Source organism: Lycorma delicatula, chromosome 5 (genome assembly GCF_047948215.1).
Source record: "Lycorma delicatula isolate Av1 chromosome 5, ASM4794821v1, whole genome shotgun sequence".
Classification (NCBI taxonomy): Eukaryota; Metazoa; Arthropoda; class Insecta; order Hemiptera; family Fulgoridae; genus Lycorma; species Lycorma delicatula.
In genome coordinates, this window is record NC_134459.1 from 3,275,959 (window position 1) to 3,294,645 (window position 18,687).

At 28.7% G+C, this 18,687-nt stretch overlaps 1 protein-coding gene across 1 annotated transcript in view; it reads right to left on the minus strand.

The window, feature by feature from the left end:
- Positions 1-4,108: 4,108 nt before the first annotated feature.
- Positions 4,109-18,687, minus strand: part of LOC142324669 (uncharacterized) — a 538,037-nt gene continuing 523,458 nt past the window's right edge. The window contains exons 11-12 of the mRNA XM_075365546.1: positions 16,534-16,817; positions 4,109-6,876 (exon numbers count right to left, since the gene is read on the minus strand). Coding sequence (XP_075221661.1) covers positions 6,808-6,876; positions 16,534-16,817 — 353 coding nt within the window. The 3' untranslated portion in view covers positions 4,109-6,807. The remainder of the gene's footprint in view (positions 6,877-16,533; positions 16,818-18,687) is intronic.

An 18,687-nucleotide genomic window follows, 5' to 3' on the forward strand; every position in this document is an offset into this window, starting at 1 on the left:
GGTTTAGAGCTTGAGTGAATTTTCTTTTATAAACAGCTTTTGGAATGCAGTCTAGTTTTCTAATTTAACTTTTGAGCATGCCATAATAATTATAATTTTTACATTAACATTACAGATCAATAAATCATATAGTTTAAATGAAACTGACAATTTTCGATTGGCAACAACTACTTTCTTCAGCTATTCTATTAGCTAACGAGCTTATTTATCATTAAGGGACCCAGGTCCCTTAATGATAAATAAGAGAGATTTTGGTGTCTTATTAAGCAAGACACCAAAAAAGATTCAATCCCTTTGTATGCTGTTTGACCCCTTCCCTTTCCTTATTTTTATTTTTTTTTCCTAGATGAGTACTACGGGAACTGGATCGACTATCACTCTGATTGCATTTGAAGAATCATGCAGGTATCTTCTACATCATGGCTTAGCAGGATAGCGACTATGTTTGTAGAAATGTCAAGGATTCTGTCTCTTTGAAAAAGCTAAACCATGGCAGAGATGGCTGCTCGAGAAATACAGTCATCCAGTTCCTTATAAAATGTAATCTATTGTAGCAGTTGATATATTAAAAAACTGGTCTTTGTCACTAGTCAGTACCAAGTAATGGAAAACATTTTTCATTGCATATTTCTCAGACGACAGAAATTATTATATTAGTGCTATCAGCAAATGGTTTTAAAAATGAAGCAGTGTAGAGAATGAAGACTGAGAAAAAATGTTTTCATCACTCATAAGTTTGTTTTCATCAAACTTAATTTGAATTAAACTAAATCATGGTATGTAGAACTTAATATTCTTATAGATATAGTTTAGGTTCGGCAGGAAGTTTAAAGGAAGAAGTGAGATAGATGATTAGATAACATGATGATGTATTAAAATAACTGAATAAATAAGGTACTACAACATCTATCCACTTAAAAACAGTATGTATTAATTTGTTAAGTATAAACAGTTTTATTTACATAGATCATTATTTATATATTCAAACCAATGTACAATTCAATTCAAAATTTTGATGAGTGCTCAAAACTGATGAAATACATTCATAATATTTATTTAACCCTTTCAGACCCAGCAGTTACAATTGTGTACATAAACTTTAGCAGTAAAAATAAGTACATTAAAATGAAAATTCTCAGTTGGGAACTGTTGGATATGATTGTATACATTTATTTTTATAGAAATGTACACTAGACAAGTTTATGGTTATGAGGTTACACATGTTGTTTTTCTTATAGTTTTCTGTTTTCTTTTTTATATTTTGGGTGTGGTTATTATTTCAATATTAATTGTAAATACTGTATTACTTGTAAATTATTATATTGATCTTGAATATTGGTATAAAAAATAATTGTATTGCTGAATAATTAATGGATACAATTGTAGCCAACAGGACTTAGTAGAAGTTTATTTATGCTAACCTACAGTTTTCATGTTTTGTTTGCAATCCTCTTAGTATTATTTTATTGTGGTTTTATTTCATTATGTTGTTTGTTATTATTGAATACGAACCAAAACCAGCAAAATATGAGTAATGATAGTCATAATTATTTATTTGATGTAATACAAAGGGTAAATTTTGCTGAAAATTCAGATTTATTATTTTTCAATGGAAATTTGTCTGAACTGAGTTATGCTGAGGATGATGATGCTGATGAAAATGTATTAGTTATAGAAAAAATTATCACTCCAAAAAAGAAAATCAGGACTGGTGCTAATTGGTTAGATAAAACATGAAATATTTGAAGAAACCATTGCTTTAAAACTGGAGATGTTCCTGTAGATGCAGTTTCTGATAGGCATGAAATTGCTAGAAAGTATGTGAACATAAATGGTGATCAGATAATTATTCTGAAAATAGATCTGAGTTTCAAATTGTAAATAAAAAGACTGTTAAGTGGGGCATCAAACAGTTGATAAATTTGATGACAAATAGGCAGAATTAGATTTGTCTGGGGTAGAAGCTGTGTCATCTCCTTTTCATATTTTTATAAGTATGTCCCTGAAGAATTATTTGGATTAATGGCTGAAATGTTCAATTTATATACTTTGCAGCAAGGAAAAGGAAATTTTAAACATACTAATACTAATGAAATAAAAACATTACTTGCTTTACATATTGTGACAGCAATTTACAAAGCTCCTAGAGTCAAAATGTATGGGATTTAAGAATAAAATATATTACATTTTCAGAAAACATGTCTCTAGCGAGATTTTTGAGCTTCGAAATAATTTGCACCTTGTAAATAGTTTAGATATTCCTCATAACTGTACCGATAAGTTTTATAAGGTCCGTTCTCTTTATGAATCTATTCGTAAACGTTGCTTGGAGTTACAAGTAGAAGATATATTAAGTGTGGATGAAGTCATGGTACCATTTACGGGCAAAATGGTATCAAAGCAGTATGTGAAAAATAAACCCATGGGGAATAAAAATATTTATGTTATGTGTTAAGACACATGTATTACGATTTCATTATTTACCAGGGTAAAACTACTAAGCTTTCTCCTGATAATTTAAAACTTTCTGGGTTAGTACCAAGTGTTGTATTAAAGACAATTATTTTGCTTCTTATAATTTATTTCATGTGCTGCGACAAACGAAAATTAGGACTGCAGGCACTGAATGGTCAAACAGGATATCTAGTCATCTCTACTTTCTGATAAAGAGGCAATGAAAAAAGAGAGGGGATTTTCTTATGAAATGACCAGTTTAGATAACATAATGGTAGTAAATTAGGTTAACAACAAGTGTGTTGTCACTACTTCAAATTTTGTTGGCACTAGAAATACTGATAAAGTAAAATGATGGGATAAGTCACAAAACAGGTATGTTGAAGTTGATTGACCTGAAATTGTAAAGAATTATAATCATAGTATGGGTGGGGTGATTTATTTAACCAGTGCATGTTACTATAGGATTTTCATTACATCCAGAAAGTGACCATGTGAGGCTTATGGTATTGACATGGCTATCTTGCAAGAGTAGAATGAATATAAAATAGACTGCAGTTTTGGGATCAATCCAAAAAAGATTATGGATCTTCTTGAATTCAGAATTCAAGTTGTGGATGGCTTACTCTTGGTTGGTAGAAATGTAGAGATAAAGAAAACGTAGTCTTTCTAGTAGTGTGCCATCTCCAACAACTCAAGTAATACAGCGTAACCCAGGTGAAAAATTACCTCTTGAAGAAGTGCACTTTGATGACGTAAATATCCAAAATGTACTGGAAGATGAAGAATTTTTTGTATGAAGTGTAATGTTCATTTACGTCTAACCAAAAATAAAAATTGTTTTGTGAATTTTCATACAAAATAGACAACCAAATATTTAATTACAACAGACTTTTGAGTCGGTCTATTTTTTATATCTTGGTCAGTGGATCTTAAGGTCAATTAGAGACAATTTATATTATAAGCAATTTTATTTGGTTATAAGAAAGAAAATTATCAAAAATTTATAATATACATTTTTTCATTAGTATTTCAGTATTCTCTCACTTGATTTCAGATTTCTAGCGAATTTTGTTTTGATATTCAGAATTAATAATCAATATAATAATTATTTTAGATTTTAGAAACTATTTTAACTAATAAACTTGGATATTTTTATAGTAATTCACTTAGTAATAAATAATATTAATATTCTTTTACTAAGTGTTTGAAATAACATATCAAAGCTGTAGCAATTAATATCACTATAAAGACCTGATGTACACAATTGTAACCATTAAATTATTTTGACAGCCGGTAATGAAAAATAAATTTTTAGTATCTTAAAAGTCATTTAAAATATATTTAATCTGAAATTTACATCAAAAATACGTTTTGCTAAATATTGTAAATGTAGGATTGAAAGGGATAAAAATTTGAAATAAATATGTGAAGTGTAATAAAATTAAAAATTATTTAGTAATAAATTTACATTATTTTATGACATTAAGTTAAACTTTATTAAGGAGAATAAATAAATTTTCTAATTCAATATTTTTTTATGTATAAAACTGATTATCATATTTATTTGATATTGCAATTACATAATATATTAAAAGTGATATTTAAATTATTGTCATTAAATATAATGATAATCTTATTTCAAATGATACAATTTATAATTTAACTTTATTTTAATTAATAAAATAACTTTATTTTACTTTATTTTTATTTAATTTTTAATTTAATTTAATTTTTTTTTTTAAGATTATAAACTTAATAAAGATTTAATTTCAAACAGCCTCTCAGAATCTACTGCTCATCCTTACTTGTCATGCATAAAAAGAGATCTAACAAAAATTGCTTCTTTCATACTTTTTTATGATCAAAAGTCAAGTGGTTTAAGATTCTGAAAAATAATTTATCTCACAATTTGAAACAAAATCCTAGTGTGCAATTCTGAAGTGTCTTTATTTATGGAATAGACACAGCCCTACCATCTGCATTGTTAAATATGTTCATATTAAGTTCAAGTTTTCATTGGAACCACTACAGCTAGCATTATCAATTTTTAATGCGTTTGTTTTTTTCAGGTTTTGCTTTTTATTTTATCTTTGTGAGATCTGAATTTTTTTCTTGATGAATTAATTCGCCACAGTATCTTGTGTGGGGAATATGGAGATGGAAATTTTGTAATGTATGAAAAATGCTATAGCTGACCAGGATTTGAACCCGGGAACTCCAGTCGAAAGGCTGAGATGCTACCACTCTGCCACATAGATTGACAGATTTTATTCATAAATATTATATTGATGATTAAAAAGCAAACTAAAATATTACACATTTTTAAAGCAGTCAAAGAATCTGGTAAGCATAAATGAAAGTTAAATTTTGTATACTACAACTTTATACAGACACGATTGTTTAAAGTGATTGTATGTAAATAAGTACCACCTTTAGCACTCTCCAATAGTAGTTGTATGGGTATTTTTTATTGCTTGTACTCACTTTTGATTTGGAAACTATTGCGCAGTATATTAATTTTTGATTGGCAAATCTTCCTTAAATATTTTGAAAAATTGGATATTGACATGTATGTTTTTAAACTAACTTAATCAAGATATCAAGCTAATGTTTACTGTAAATAATTAAGATTAGCTTTGTATTCATTTACAAAGAAGACAATTTGGAACTACTTTGTTGCACCTTTTAACACGTCTAGTTGTTATAATTATATCTAAACACCATGCTGTATTCGTTCATTTCCATTCTGGCTTAATGTATGCTCCATCTCTATTCAATATTAAATTAAATTTTTTATTAATTAAAAAAAATTTTGAATGCAAGAAAAGAAGACAATTAACTGTGAAGTCAGTCACTAAATTATGAATATTCAAAGGTTGTGAACATTCTGTAATCATTTCAATGTCATTTAAATATTTTTATTTTTTTTAAATTACTATAATTTTTTATTTTAAAAACTTCATAAGTACCAGTACAAAAAATAAAATTTGATTATCTGTTATTTCAAAAGAGAATTTATAATTTTATAGAAAATAAATTAATAATCAAATACAGTATATATAAATGTAAATTTGTAAGTTTTGAGAAAATCTTTTTATATTTTGTGTTTTATGTAAATTTTTGAAGTTTGATAAAGACCCATTCATGAATTATCTAAGTTCTTTTTTCATGATTTCTACCTCCTCCTTATTAGCAAATATTATATTTCTCCTTAGCTTATATAAATTTCTATTTAATTATTATTTGTATTTATCTTAAGATTAAAAGTTATTTATTACATAGTATACTATATTGATTTCGCACCCTTTGGATCTATGAATTTAACAGTTGAAAATCCAAGTGTACATACATACATACCAAAATTGAAAACAGTCTTGTTTAATTATGCAATATTTTTTTAATCAGATATCGGAGCATAAATGAAGCAACAGAGTATATTACTACTCAAATGTAATAGTTAAAAAATTATATGTGGATAATTTTGATGAACAGATATATGAGTTTTAAGTTGTAGTATCATACAAACTGTTATAATATTTTTGGAATGTTTCTATAACTTCCTTAGAGGATTACGATAATCAAATGCTATGAAATGTATGTGGACAATCTCTAGACATAATAAAACTATTTATATTATTAGAATTGATAATACCCTTTCATTGACTTTGCTTATTCTATTTTATCTTAAATAAACATCTCCTCCTCTTGCCAGAAAAGTAAGCAAAGTGGCAAACTCAGTCCTCTAAGATGTTTATGTGATAATTGAATGTTCCCTAAATTAAAACCAACAATTGTTCAACACCATGTATTACTTTTAAATTTTGGGGAAGCAATTATCTGTAGATTCTCTTTTTCCTGACCTATGTTTCCCGCTTCAGTACACTTTTCAGTAACACATCTCCTTTACTAAAAACACAAATATGTAAGAATAATTAAATAACAGCAAAATAATTGGTATTAACAGATGCAGTACCTTAAAATTCCGATAACAGAGTAAAGAGTATGAATGTAAATACAATAAACACTTCTTTTTTTTTGTGGATGATCTTGAATATGCTTTTGCATGTATTTAAAAAATGAAGATGAGACAATGAATAAAACAAAATGTGAAAAAATACCAGACCCTTGCTTGGAACAAGTGGTCTAGAAGCCAGTACTGCACCATTTGGTTGGCCAAATTAAATAATGATGTCATAAATATATCAGTTCAACTTACTTTTATTGAACAAATATTCTGAAAATGTTTATGTTTATTGAACCTAAAAACATAAGCGACTGAAAACTTGATGCGATAGAGTAAAAACTTTATTTAATATCTAAGATTTGTGCGACGTCTTCAGAGTCAAGAGGTCATGAGTAGTAATACTTACTTAGTCCTAAACTTCTTGGCTTTGTTCCTTCTTCGCTGTGCTTCATCACCTGAAGATAATAATAGATTATACATTAATATTTTATTCATTGAAGAGAATGATGAAGTATGATGTTATTTCAAAATGATTAAAAATGGTAAAGGACTTCACTTTCAAATTAAAGGAACTTGTTTTCCAAAGACCTCTTGGAGTTGATTATCAGCTTCTTCTTTAATGAAATTTTCAACAGAAGTGTTGTTAATTATACCAATTTTAAAATGGTTAGGACTTTTCATAAGTATGAAGTCAGAGAATATTTTGTTTAACATTATTAATATAATTTATTCCTAAACATATTTTGTTTAGCAATAAAATAAAATATAAAATAAAATATATAACATAAATTGAATATATGATTTAACTGTAAATTTAAGGAGCATTACTTTTTATAACATGAACACCTTTAACAACAGCAGCACCTGGAAACTCTATTGCAGAAGGTCCTGATAAATACAAGATCTGAAAGCAGTGTTCCCTCTTGGGTGTGCGTACACACATGATTTTAAACATAGTGCACATAAAAAATATTTGCATGCACAAAATGTTTTTGCGTGCAGATGACTAAAAAATTTAAAAAAATATAAAATTTAGGTGTTAGTTTTAAGTTCAAATTACCAACTATAAAGTAGATGGCAACATCAGTGGTGACTGGGATGCCGTGGAATAGTGGTGCTCATTTGATAGCTGCGCAGCTAATTCTGGGAATCTCTGTCATGCTTACTGTGCACATGTACATAAGATTTCATCATCATTTAAGCTAATGACTTTTTTATGTTAAAATCATAATTATGCGAATTTTTCATTAAATATTAATTTTATCAGTGTTTCAGTGAAATAATTTTATTAAAATAACCGGTACAATAAATAATTAGTTTACGTGTTAAACAATATTAAGTGTTCGTTTAATAATAACATTTGGGTTCAGAGTTTGGCGTCTAAGTTTATTAATAAATTAAATTACCAAAACCCTAAATTATCGTGTTAAAAATGGAAAGAAGTTTAAAAAGAAAAAAACGGATAACGAATTTAAAGTTGAATGGTTTAATGAATTTGTGGAAATTGATTCTCTGAAAAGACAGTAAAACACGAATTCAGTTAAAAGAAATATTTATGTTTTGTCAAGAAAATGGTATAATTTGTGTTTATTGTCGTGGTGGACAGGGTGGAATGTGGACAGGCACATAATAATTTTCTTACTGGAAAATTCCCGTAACAAAATGGTATTTAGAAATTAGACTTTTTAAAATGCCGTTAGTAAATCACACTCAGAAAGTGTGCAAAAATTAAAAAGGTAAAAATTTATTAATAGCAGTTGGTTTAGTACGTCTATGAAATGAAATCCCAGATGTCCGCAAACGAAAAAATCAAATCTTGAGGAAGTAAAAATTTTAACTGATAGTTTATTACTGGCAGTAAAACTGATTGTTTCTTTGCTTTCGGTTCAAGAGATAAATAACCACATGACAAAGTACGTCAAAATACCAGAAAGTTGGCAGAGTAAAAATGATGCCTCTTCATTTTTAGAAGTAGTTAATACAGTAGCAAAAAAAGAGATAATAAATGAAATTAAAATGGCTGATTTTCATTTTTTTTTAATGAAAGTACAAATGTTTTTATAACAAAATGTTTAATTTTATATTTTAAATTTAGAAAATCTAAACAATATAAAACTAGTTTTGGTGGAATAACCCAATTACAGTCCTGTGATTCCTATTCAATTGTTTCTGCAATTTTACAATTTTATATAGACAACCAGATTAATTTACAAAAGCTCATCATTATGTTTACTTCTGATACAGCTTCTGTGATACTGAGAAAAAGAAATAGTGTAGCAGCTAAATCAAAACAGAGTGTATCACATTTGGTTCAAGGACATTGTGTTGTTGCATTCGTGAAGATGTGCAACACAATGCTTGATAAGATGCACTTCTGATGCACGGATTTCTGGCACTTGGAAAGATGTTAAGTGACAAAAGATAATTGACACTGTGGTAAAAACTATTTATACTCTACTCTCAAGATCTACAATGAACAGAAATACATTTAAAGATATTATTGATGCTTCTGAAAATGAAGCTATAAATCAAAGCCATCAATGAGATGATCCGTTTATCAAGGAATTTAGCTATAAAGGCAATAGTTAGTAATTATGAAGCATTAATTAAGTAATTTAATGAAGATAAAGATGATGTAATTCAAAATTCCGTTTAAAGAAATTAGAAAACATTGAATTTCAAATTAATTTAGAAATTATAAATACAATCTTAGAAGAACATGGTGCACATTATGTCAAATTTTTCAGTGTCGAGAGCTAACATCACTCGATGCTTGTCAATTTGCTCATCCACTGGCAACACTGCCTGGAGCAGTAAGTTGAGCACGCTTTTCCAAAAAGCTACTGACTAGAATATTGTAGTAAATACAAGTGATAAGTTAAAATTTATTGATTTTCTATGCAAAAATTTAGAAGATTTCCAAAATATGAGGCATTGGATATCCTTTGATGTAACAGTTCTTGTGATTTTGGTTATGTATTATCAAGCATGGAGAAATTGTACTTAAAATTTAACACTTTTGATGAAGATATCAGAAAAATATAATGACTTTAAATACGCTATGTGCGAAAAAATTAAATTGAAACAAATAAAAGATTTGGTAAACTTGGTAATGTTTTCTTTGCATAATGAACAATTTAAGAAATTGTCAAAATTATATTAGTTATCTGGAGGTACCTCTTTGGTCAGTAGTGCAGATTGTGAGCAGGGCTTTAGTTTAATGGATTTAATTAAAACAAAACATAGAAATTGATTAAAAGAATTTCACTTGGATGTTTTGATGAGAGTAAAATCTTGTGTAAATAATGAAAATAATATTAATACAGATCAAGTTTATTCAGAATGGTTAAAAACAAAAGACAAGAGAGAAAAGTCTATCTTTCCCATAAAATGGATGGTGTGTGGGTTTATTTGCTTCTCTGATATATGTGCTCGCATTTTTATTTTAGCTACTACTGGCGCAGAGTGGACCATGTGTGCGCCAGATTACTGCGCGCACGCATGATTGATTCATTCATTTAACGATTTATATCTTTAGATATGAATGATTTATCTAAAATTGTATTTGTGGTTGGGGATAAAAAAGGAAAACTATGGGATTAGGCTGTGTTAACAAAAATCACAATTCAAGAAGCAGCAGAAATGTCTAGGATTTTGAAGCTTTCCGTAAAGGCATGCCTACGACCCGCCTTTTTCCTAGTTTTCATAAAAAAGGATGGTGCATGAGTTTATTTGTTCGACGTTACGTGCTCACATTTTTATTTTAGCTGCTGTTGGTGCAGAGTGGATCAATGATGGTGCACATGGCGACTTTCTCCCGATAGTTGACAATTAGTTTACAAATTATTTAATTTAATTTCTAAGCGTAGATTATTTTTATTTGTATTTTATATTTTTACTTTTATTTACTTGATATTTATTAATTTTTTTTGTTTAATTTTATTAGTAAAAGAAAAGGATTATTAGTTAATATTTTGCAATAAAGTTTTCTTTATTTAGCAGGAGAGAGTCATTGGTGCGCATTAGGCCGGCGCATCATGAGGTCCACTCTGCGCCAACAGCAGCAGCTGGCCTGGCAACTAACACAACCTCACATGAATACACACAAGACTAAATGAAGAAGACGGCGTCCCCAAGCCAGTTCTCTGTTATCAATATGGCTAGCGTTGAACATTATACTTCTATTAAAAACTATTAAATTCTATATCTATTCACTCCTTAAGCCGATTTTTCATTGCTGCACAAAGACTTTTTATTTTTGAAAAAACTGCACACACAAAAAAATGTCCACATAGGTCACTAAAAATTAGAGGGAACACTGCTGAAAGGCCTTTGGAAAAACAATTCCAATAATTTGAAGGAGAATCATTAATAATTTAAAAGTTTAATTTAACACACATACAGAATGTATATGTATAAATAGTAAAACAAAGTTAAATAAAAATTTCTACTTGTATTATTAATAGGAAAGTGTGGTACTGTAAAAATGTTGCTCTTCTGATTACCAACATGAAATCTGATAACTATTAGAAGTAGACAAAATACAATAAAAACTCTGATACTTACTATATTTTCATTATTTCATTACTATATCATAAAATTGCATCCAAAACTCTAATTTCTCTGCAATAATAATGGTAAAAAAATTTAATAACATTTTAAGAATATTGAAGGATTTAGTGTAAAAAAACAAAACACTTTTTCCTTAGATTCTTTTTTTGTAGAATCAAAAATTATGTTTCCATCTTGATTATACAAGGAAGAGGATGATGGTGTCAAACAGATAACCGCAATCAATAAAACTAATTTTACTAAACTAATGCAAACAATTAAATCTAAATAGTACATTTGTTCAGCATTCTGATAAAAAATGTTTTACATTGGTATTGCTCAGGGCTGTACCAGTCTATTTTAAAATTGGATGCTAAATATTTCCATTAACAATCTTGAAACATGATTCCTTCTTGACAATTATGAATAATAAGCTCAATAAAACCAAGTACCCGGTTTAAAGATAAATTATAATATAAACATGATGAAATATGTGACACATTTTCTAACCAAGGAAAAAACTATAAAAAAAAGAAATTGATTATAAAAAAAATAACAATGAGCTTATTATTAATTGCATGAATGAAGAGAGTACTAGTCAAGCAGAAAGAATATTACAAAAGAAGTTATCTGGTTTATTCAAAATTGAGAAACAGCAGCTAATGAACCCAAAAATAAGAATAATAGGATTTAAAATACATCAAAATGGACCTTAAAGCTATAGAAAGTATTATTCATCATAAGAAATTCCAAAAGTAATAATAACAGTTACAAAACACTACATATGTACATCAACAAAAGGAATAATTTACAGTGTTATACTTTAAGTGTCTGCTGAATCATAATGCCTTGGACTATATCACAAACATGATATATAATAAAATAGATAGAAGTTAACCTAGTATTGTAACATATTTAGAGTTAGCAAAAGCATTTGACACTGTTCACAAGATTTTGTTAGAAAAATTATATTGTTAAAAGGTTTGAGGGAATAAACTTGAATTACTGAATAGCTGTTTATGAACAGAAAACAAAAGATGAAGCTAAATGAATGTGTGAGTGAATTTTATGATATGAAAACAGGAGTTCCCTAGGAACAATACTTAGTCTATTATTATTATTATTTTTTCTGCATATCAATGATGTGTTTGGTGCTGTGCCGCCTGAGACCTTTAATTTCTTATGCTGATGACACTGCTGTAATTTCAACAGCTGATACTTGGTCTGATGCAATGAACAAACTGAATGTGTATCTAGATGTGATTATTGGGTGGCTGGCGTTCAACAGGCTTATTGTTGAATATCAATAAGACTGTTCGCATGACATTTGGAAGTTATTGTGTTAGTGTTAACACTAACAACACTTTAGTGAAAATTAACAGTCAAGTGCTTAAAAGAGTAAAAAAGTGTAAATGCTTGGGAGTGATTTTTGACTATAATTTTAGATGGAAAGTGTACAAAACCAAAAATTTATTTTTTATTTTCTATAAATTTTTCAATATTATTCCAACCACAACATTCTAATTATGGCTTCTATTATAGTATTAAAAAATATGGGATAGTTGCTTGGGGTGATACTTTTATATTGGAAATTTCATCTCCTTCAAAGATTGTAGAATAGAATATTAAAAATAATATTAAAAAATAAATTTGCATTGGATGATTATCTGATGAATCTAGTACAGCAGTTTAGTTTGAAACTTTAGAAAATCCCATTACATTGATCTCCAAGGCGTATATTAAAGTTCAAATAGCATAACTAGAATCAATACACTGATGTCAAAAATTACTAAAACTATTAGTGGAGAAGATAGTTTTATTGCAACAATTAGGCTGTTTAATAGCCTGCCAAATAATATAAAAATACCATCTAATAATAAAGTTCCTATCAAACAAAAACTGAAAATATGGGCCAATAAAAATTATTTCTATAAAATAAAATTTTATGTACACACTATTATTATTAAGAAATGATATATTTATTATGTTTTTAAATTTTAGTATTTTTGGCTTGCAAGTTTTCAATTACACACATGTAATTGTATACAATTACCACACACAGGTTACTTATTAACCTCAGTCGATTATATACAAATGTAGTATTTGGTTGAATAAACAGATCTGAAAACTTTTACATTGTGAAAACTTTCATTAAAAAAATTACTGACTGCATACTAATTTAGCTAGGAATAAAGCAGAAAGGGTCATTATATTTGAATAATTTAGATATATTCATCTGTATCTTTTTTCTCTTTCCCTTTTTCTACATTGTTATTATATTTTTATATATTTTATCTAAAATCTGTAAGCTTTAGGCTATCTTATTTTCAGTTGTTCAATAAATGGAAGACAGAAGGTTGTGAAGTACAGCAGTACATTATGTTCATCCTATTTTCTTTATTATAAATATTATTATTTAATATTAATAAGGTTACACTTCTCAACAATGGTATCATTACGTGCTGTAAATGATTTACTTTTCTTCAACTGAGTACTATATAGTCTGAACAGTCAAAAAATGTCAGTTGAACTTCAAGTTTTAGGTTGTCAGTTAAGAAATAAAAATTTTATACAAACACAATCAAACCTATTTTTAGTCTCATAAGTGTTACAATGAAATGTCCAGATCTCATCGATTTTTATACGTATAATTATAAAAAATAAAATGAAATAATAAAAGAGATATTAAATACATCGATTCTCTTTCCGTATGTACAACTTATTTAGTTTTTATACTTTTGTAGTTCTAAGTGTGACAAGCTCTTATCGGGTATGACATAAGATGTTTTTAGTTTACACATTTAGGGCATTTAGTTTTTAGGAAATTTAGTTTTATATTTGTAGCTTATAAGTTATGACTTACGTTTTAATTTAATATTGACATGATACAGACAGCATACAAAGATTATTAAAACTGTTCTGTTATTCTGTAAATTGATTTACCCTATCATTCCTTGTTACCTGGCCCTTTCTGTCCCGTATGAGTTCATTGTAAGCAGATGAACCAATAAAAAAAAAAGTATTATTATCATCAGTGTTTAATATATAGTCATTTTTTTATAATATTGTTGCTTTTGTATTCTTAATACATATTTATAGCAGTATTATTCTTCAGTATTTTTTTCTTTTTGGATGCAAACAGTAACTCAGACCTATGCACAGACTTTAGTCCATTAGGTTGGTATTTGCCACGGTTAAATTATCTGAAGATGTTTGAATAAATAATAAATAATGATTTTTTATTACTTCAGCTTTAATTATTAAACAAACTAAGGATTTGCTAAAATGTCCCAAGGTAGGAGTTACGTCTCAAGACACCCCTTTTTGTGCGCCCAGAAAAAAAATCAAGGTAGTGGAACCAGTCAGAATAATTTGAGTTGGATTCATGTGTCAAGATCTACATTATCTATCTTGTATTAATACTGGTCACTTTTTACCTATTTATAATTAGTGAAATTTATTGGAAAAATTAAAGTGCAAAGAATCAAAAAAACCCAGTTATAAAGGATAAAAAGTGGCTTATTCCAAAATGAGTTAGATACTGGCAGACACATTCCAAGTGGAGTTATTCTAAAAGATCTGCTATCTTGAATACATATTAATGAACTATCATTTGTTTAAAAAATAAAACTATGGTAAAAACAAATAAAATGTTTATTTATAATAAAAAGTTTTTAATTTTTGAACAAGAAGATTTCAATGACTGTGTGAGTATAACTTAATTTATTAAAAAAAAAAAAAAAAAATATTGAGCTATTCTAATTTCTTAATTTTATGTTGAATTTACAGCTAATTTTCCTACAATTTAAATTAAAACCTATTCACTTGCTACATATTTTCAGTTTTATCAAATTATAGCTAATCCTTTTATAATCCCACTAAAACTCCTTTTTTGTGTTAACAAAAAGGAAACAATTCAAAATAGTTATGATACTATGTTCTGCAATAATATTATAATATCTACATTATAATAATCTATAATATAATACTGTAATGCTATATAATATATAATGTAATACTATATCATGAGGTAAATTACAATAAAAAAAAGTTACGTATAGTTATAATTATCTACAATAATTGTTTTTATACTAAGTTTAATATTGATTTTATGTTATTTTTGACAAGAAGTAGCTTTGAATACAAGCAAATTTTATTTTCTTTACTTTTTGTGCTGAAAGATGCTTTCACAATTATCATATAGATAATAAATTGGGCTGTTGGTAATAAAATCAACAGAACCGTAAATGTGGTTAAAGAAGGAACCATACAGTGATTTTAAAAAAAATATACACACACAAAAGAAATTGTATCTTTGAACCGATCTGATCTTTTGTTTGAAAGTTTTCTACTTCAAATTTTCTATTGAACATTTAATTTTCTGGCAAACGTAACTGTCAGGACATCATCGTTTGCTTGGTATTTCTCCTGCCACCATCACATTCGGTCACCCTAAAGCATAAGATCGAATGTCTGTGCCACAAATGGCTACTGAGCCGCAAAACAGTTTAGCAACCAGTGTCCTAACTAGCTCCTAGAGCTAACCTAAAAGTGTGAGCGGAGTGGTACCATACACCACACCCTTGCACGTCCCACCGCCCATTTGTCATATATCACTAAACTGGATAGGCGCACCCAGTCAACTACTAAAGCATATATGACTATCAATAATTAATTTATCTCGTCAGACAGCAATTCACTGCCACGCTTAGGCTGCTGAATGCCAGCAAGTACCTGTCTATCATTAAAGCACTTGGAGCCTTAATCTGGCTGGTAGCCAGCCATATCTCTCGGTTAGCTTCCTACAGCAGCGCGGTAGGAGTCTTTTCCTTTAGGTGAACTACTGATGTTGGTTGAACAGAGCAACCGCATCAAAGGAACTCCCACACGGTCCGACAATGTGGCTCTCGCCACATTGCCTCGCCGCTTGTGAGTGGCAAATTTTTCCCTTGACCTCTAAGTTTCAGGGTGGCCTGAATTCTCGCCTCCCCCAAGATCTGGGCAATTGAACATCATGTGTTCGTTCGACTGGACCTCTCCGCAGACACTCAGCTCATCAGCTGCCAGGTGGAACCGAAACAAATATTGGTTTAAATTTACATGGTTTGAGAGCACTCGGGTTCCTGTTGCCCTTAAAAATGAAGGAGAGGCATACCATCCTCCCAGATCCTGTATAAATCTATACAAGGTCTTTCCCTTAGTCATGGCATGCCATTCTTGCTGCCATGCTTCCATTGTGAGGCTGCAAACCCTCCTCCACAGGCCGGAGATGGGAAATGTTTATGATGTCAGGACATCATAAGCAAGTAAATAAAAAGATCTCCTTATAAAAATATTAGTACTGGTTTGAAATGTTTACCGTAGTTAGTTTAAATTGTTTGGACAGGAGTTACTTGTTACTTGCTACAGATCAACCCAACATTTAATTTCAGGCTCGTAAAACCGTGTGTGTAAATTCAATTAAATTTAAAGATCTATAACACTATATCGTATTAAAGTGATTATGGACAGATTATAAATATAAAACTTTCATAAATATGCAATCTATCATTTAAACTTACCTCTGCAGGAATATTATGGAAATAATCTTCTTTAATATGATATGGAATAACACTAATTGACGAATCAATAATAGTTATATCAGGATCTGGTTCAACATCATTATAGAATTCATTAATTCGTTCTGAAATATTTGGTAATGTTACAGTTTCTACAAGTACTTCTTGTTTATCTTTCTTTTTCTTATGTTTTTTCCACAGAAAATGGCATACAAAGAATATAACACAAGACAGAACCCCTACCGCTACACTTAGAGCGGTAAAAAATATAACTTTATCACGATTACCTGCACAAAACAAAAATAATAATTCAATAACATTTTGTAATATAAAGACAATTAGTAAAAGACATAAGAAAGGGAAATGAGTGGAAAACATGAAATACTGATTTTACATAGAGGAAATGGGAGAATTTGTCAAATTGGTCCATACAATTTTCAAAAATGATCTAGCCATAGGTTTTCATTGGTATAAAATTTCCATTCTCATAAAAAAACATCTGATGTGAACAGAGCACATGAATTTCATCTACGTCTCTTCTAATAGTAGTAATGGTAAATGGTATTTTCCTTCTCTTCTGAATTTAATTCATACTATCTAAAATCTAAGTACTATGTGCAGAAGAATTTGAGGATTACTAACTTAAAAACAGATTTTTATGTTTGGTATACCAGCTTTTGGCCTGTTCAATTTTATATTTAGTGATAGCCTACAATTTCTTTTTTTTTTACTTAAAAAAGATACTTTTGAGTGAATTAAAAAAAAGACCAAATTTTTAACCAATAATTCAGAATAATACCTTACTTCGTCTGGTTTTAATTGATTTTAATTCTGCAACAGAATTTCTACAAATTTTAGAGCTGGTTTTAATCATTTTCTAAATAAATATGGCAAATTTCAAATATCTGCATTTATATTTTTTATTTTTTAAGTTTTTTTATGAAATATGAAGATCTAATAAATCTGTAACTACACATTCTACAGAGATTCAACATAACTTCATTAACTAATTATGAGTGTAATATAATAAATAAAATGTTCCAGTAAACTCTGATGAATAATTCTTTAAAAATAATTTTTTTGTTAGATAAAGATGGTACATCTGCGTACATATGCGGATCTATATCCCCATATAGTACATATGCGATCTGAGGAAGGAGACTGGATATTACCAAACTATCTGTGGTAAGTGAAAAATCAGTTTGTTTCAGGATATATCTACAATTCATAACCTTACTAGATACATAATTGTAAACATGTAGTACCAAAAATCAGATAATTAAAAAAATAAATCTTCATAGCATTTTCAGTGCATTCAGTATATATTTTTTTGTTTGTGGCAAAGGATGTTTTCCATTTAAAAAATTAATTTTACAAATTAGAAAACATTGAATTAGATTGCATAAAGTGCAAAAGAAATCAAATTACTGCTGTAAATTTTACATATAATGTATATATATATATATATATATATATATATATTTATATATATGTATATATATTTATTTATATTTGTATATATATTTATATATATATCTATTATATTTTTTTATATAATAGCATATAAAAATTATGCTATTTAAGTTAGGCTGATTATTTTCCCCTTATTTATTTACTTTTTTCTATCTGGTAAGCAATTTTAAACATTCTATGTGTTCATGAAACAATTTGGGCAGGCAATGAAGATTTCATATTGGGTTAACTCAAGAGTTATTTACAATGGAAATACTAAACAAAAAAAAAATACAGTAGTAATAATAATAATAATTCTAAGAGAAAAATGGAATAAACCATTATTGGTTATGACTATACCATTATAGTGAAAGAATAATAATTATTAAATACAAAGCCTGCTGATTGACTTATATATTATACTGATTTACTATATGTTTTTTATACCCCAACCTTCTGAGACAACCCACCATTCAGCATGACACAATCTCAGGGGGGGGGTGGTTCCTGTTCGCTTCTAACTTCTCAGGTGGCCGTACTGAGCCTGGTTATGCCATTCCCAGCAGTACTACCCGATCTGCTGGGACTAGGTCCTTTATTACCTGCCTCAAATGGGAATGCCCCAGAATTGGCACCCCCACTGGGACTCTGTCTTACTTTCTCATCTACCTCCTCTGGAGTCCTCGTTCAGTCATTGGAAGTGGG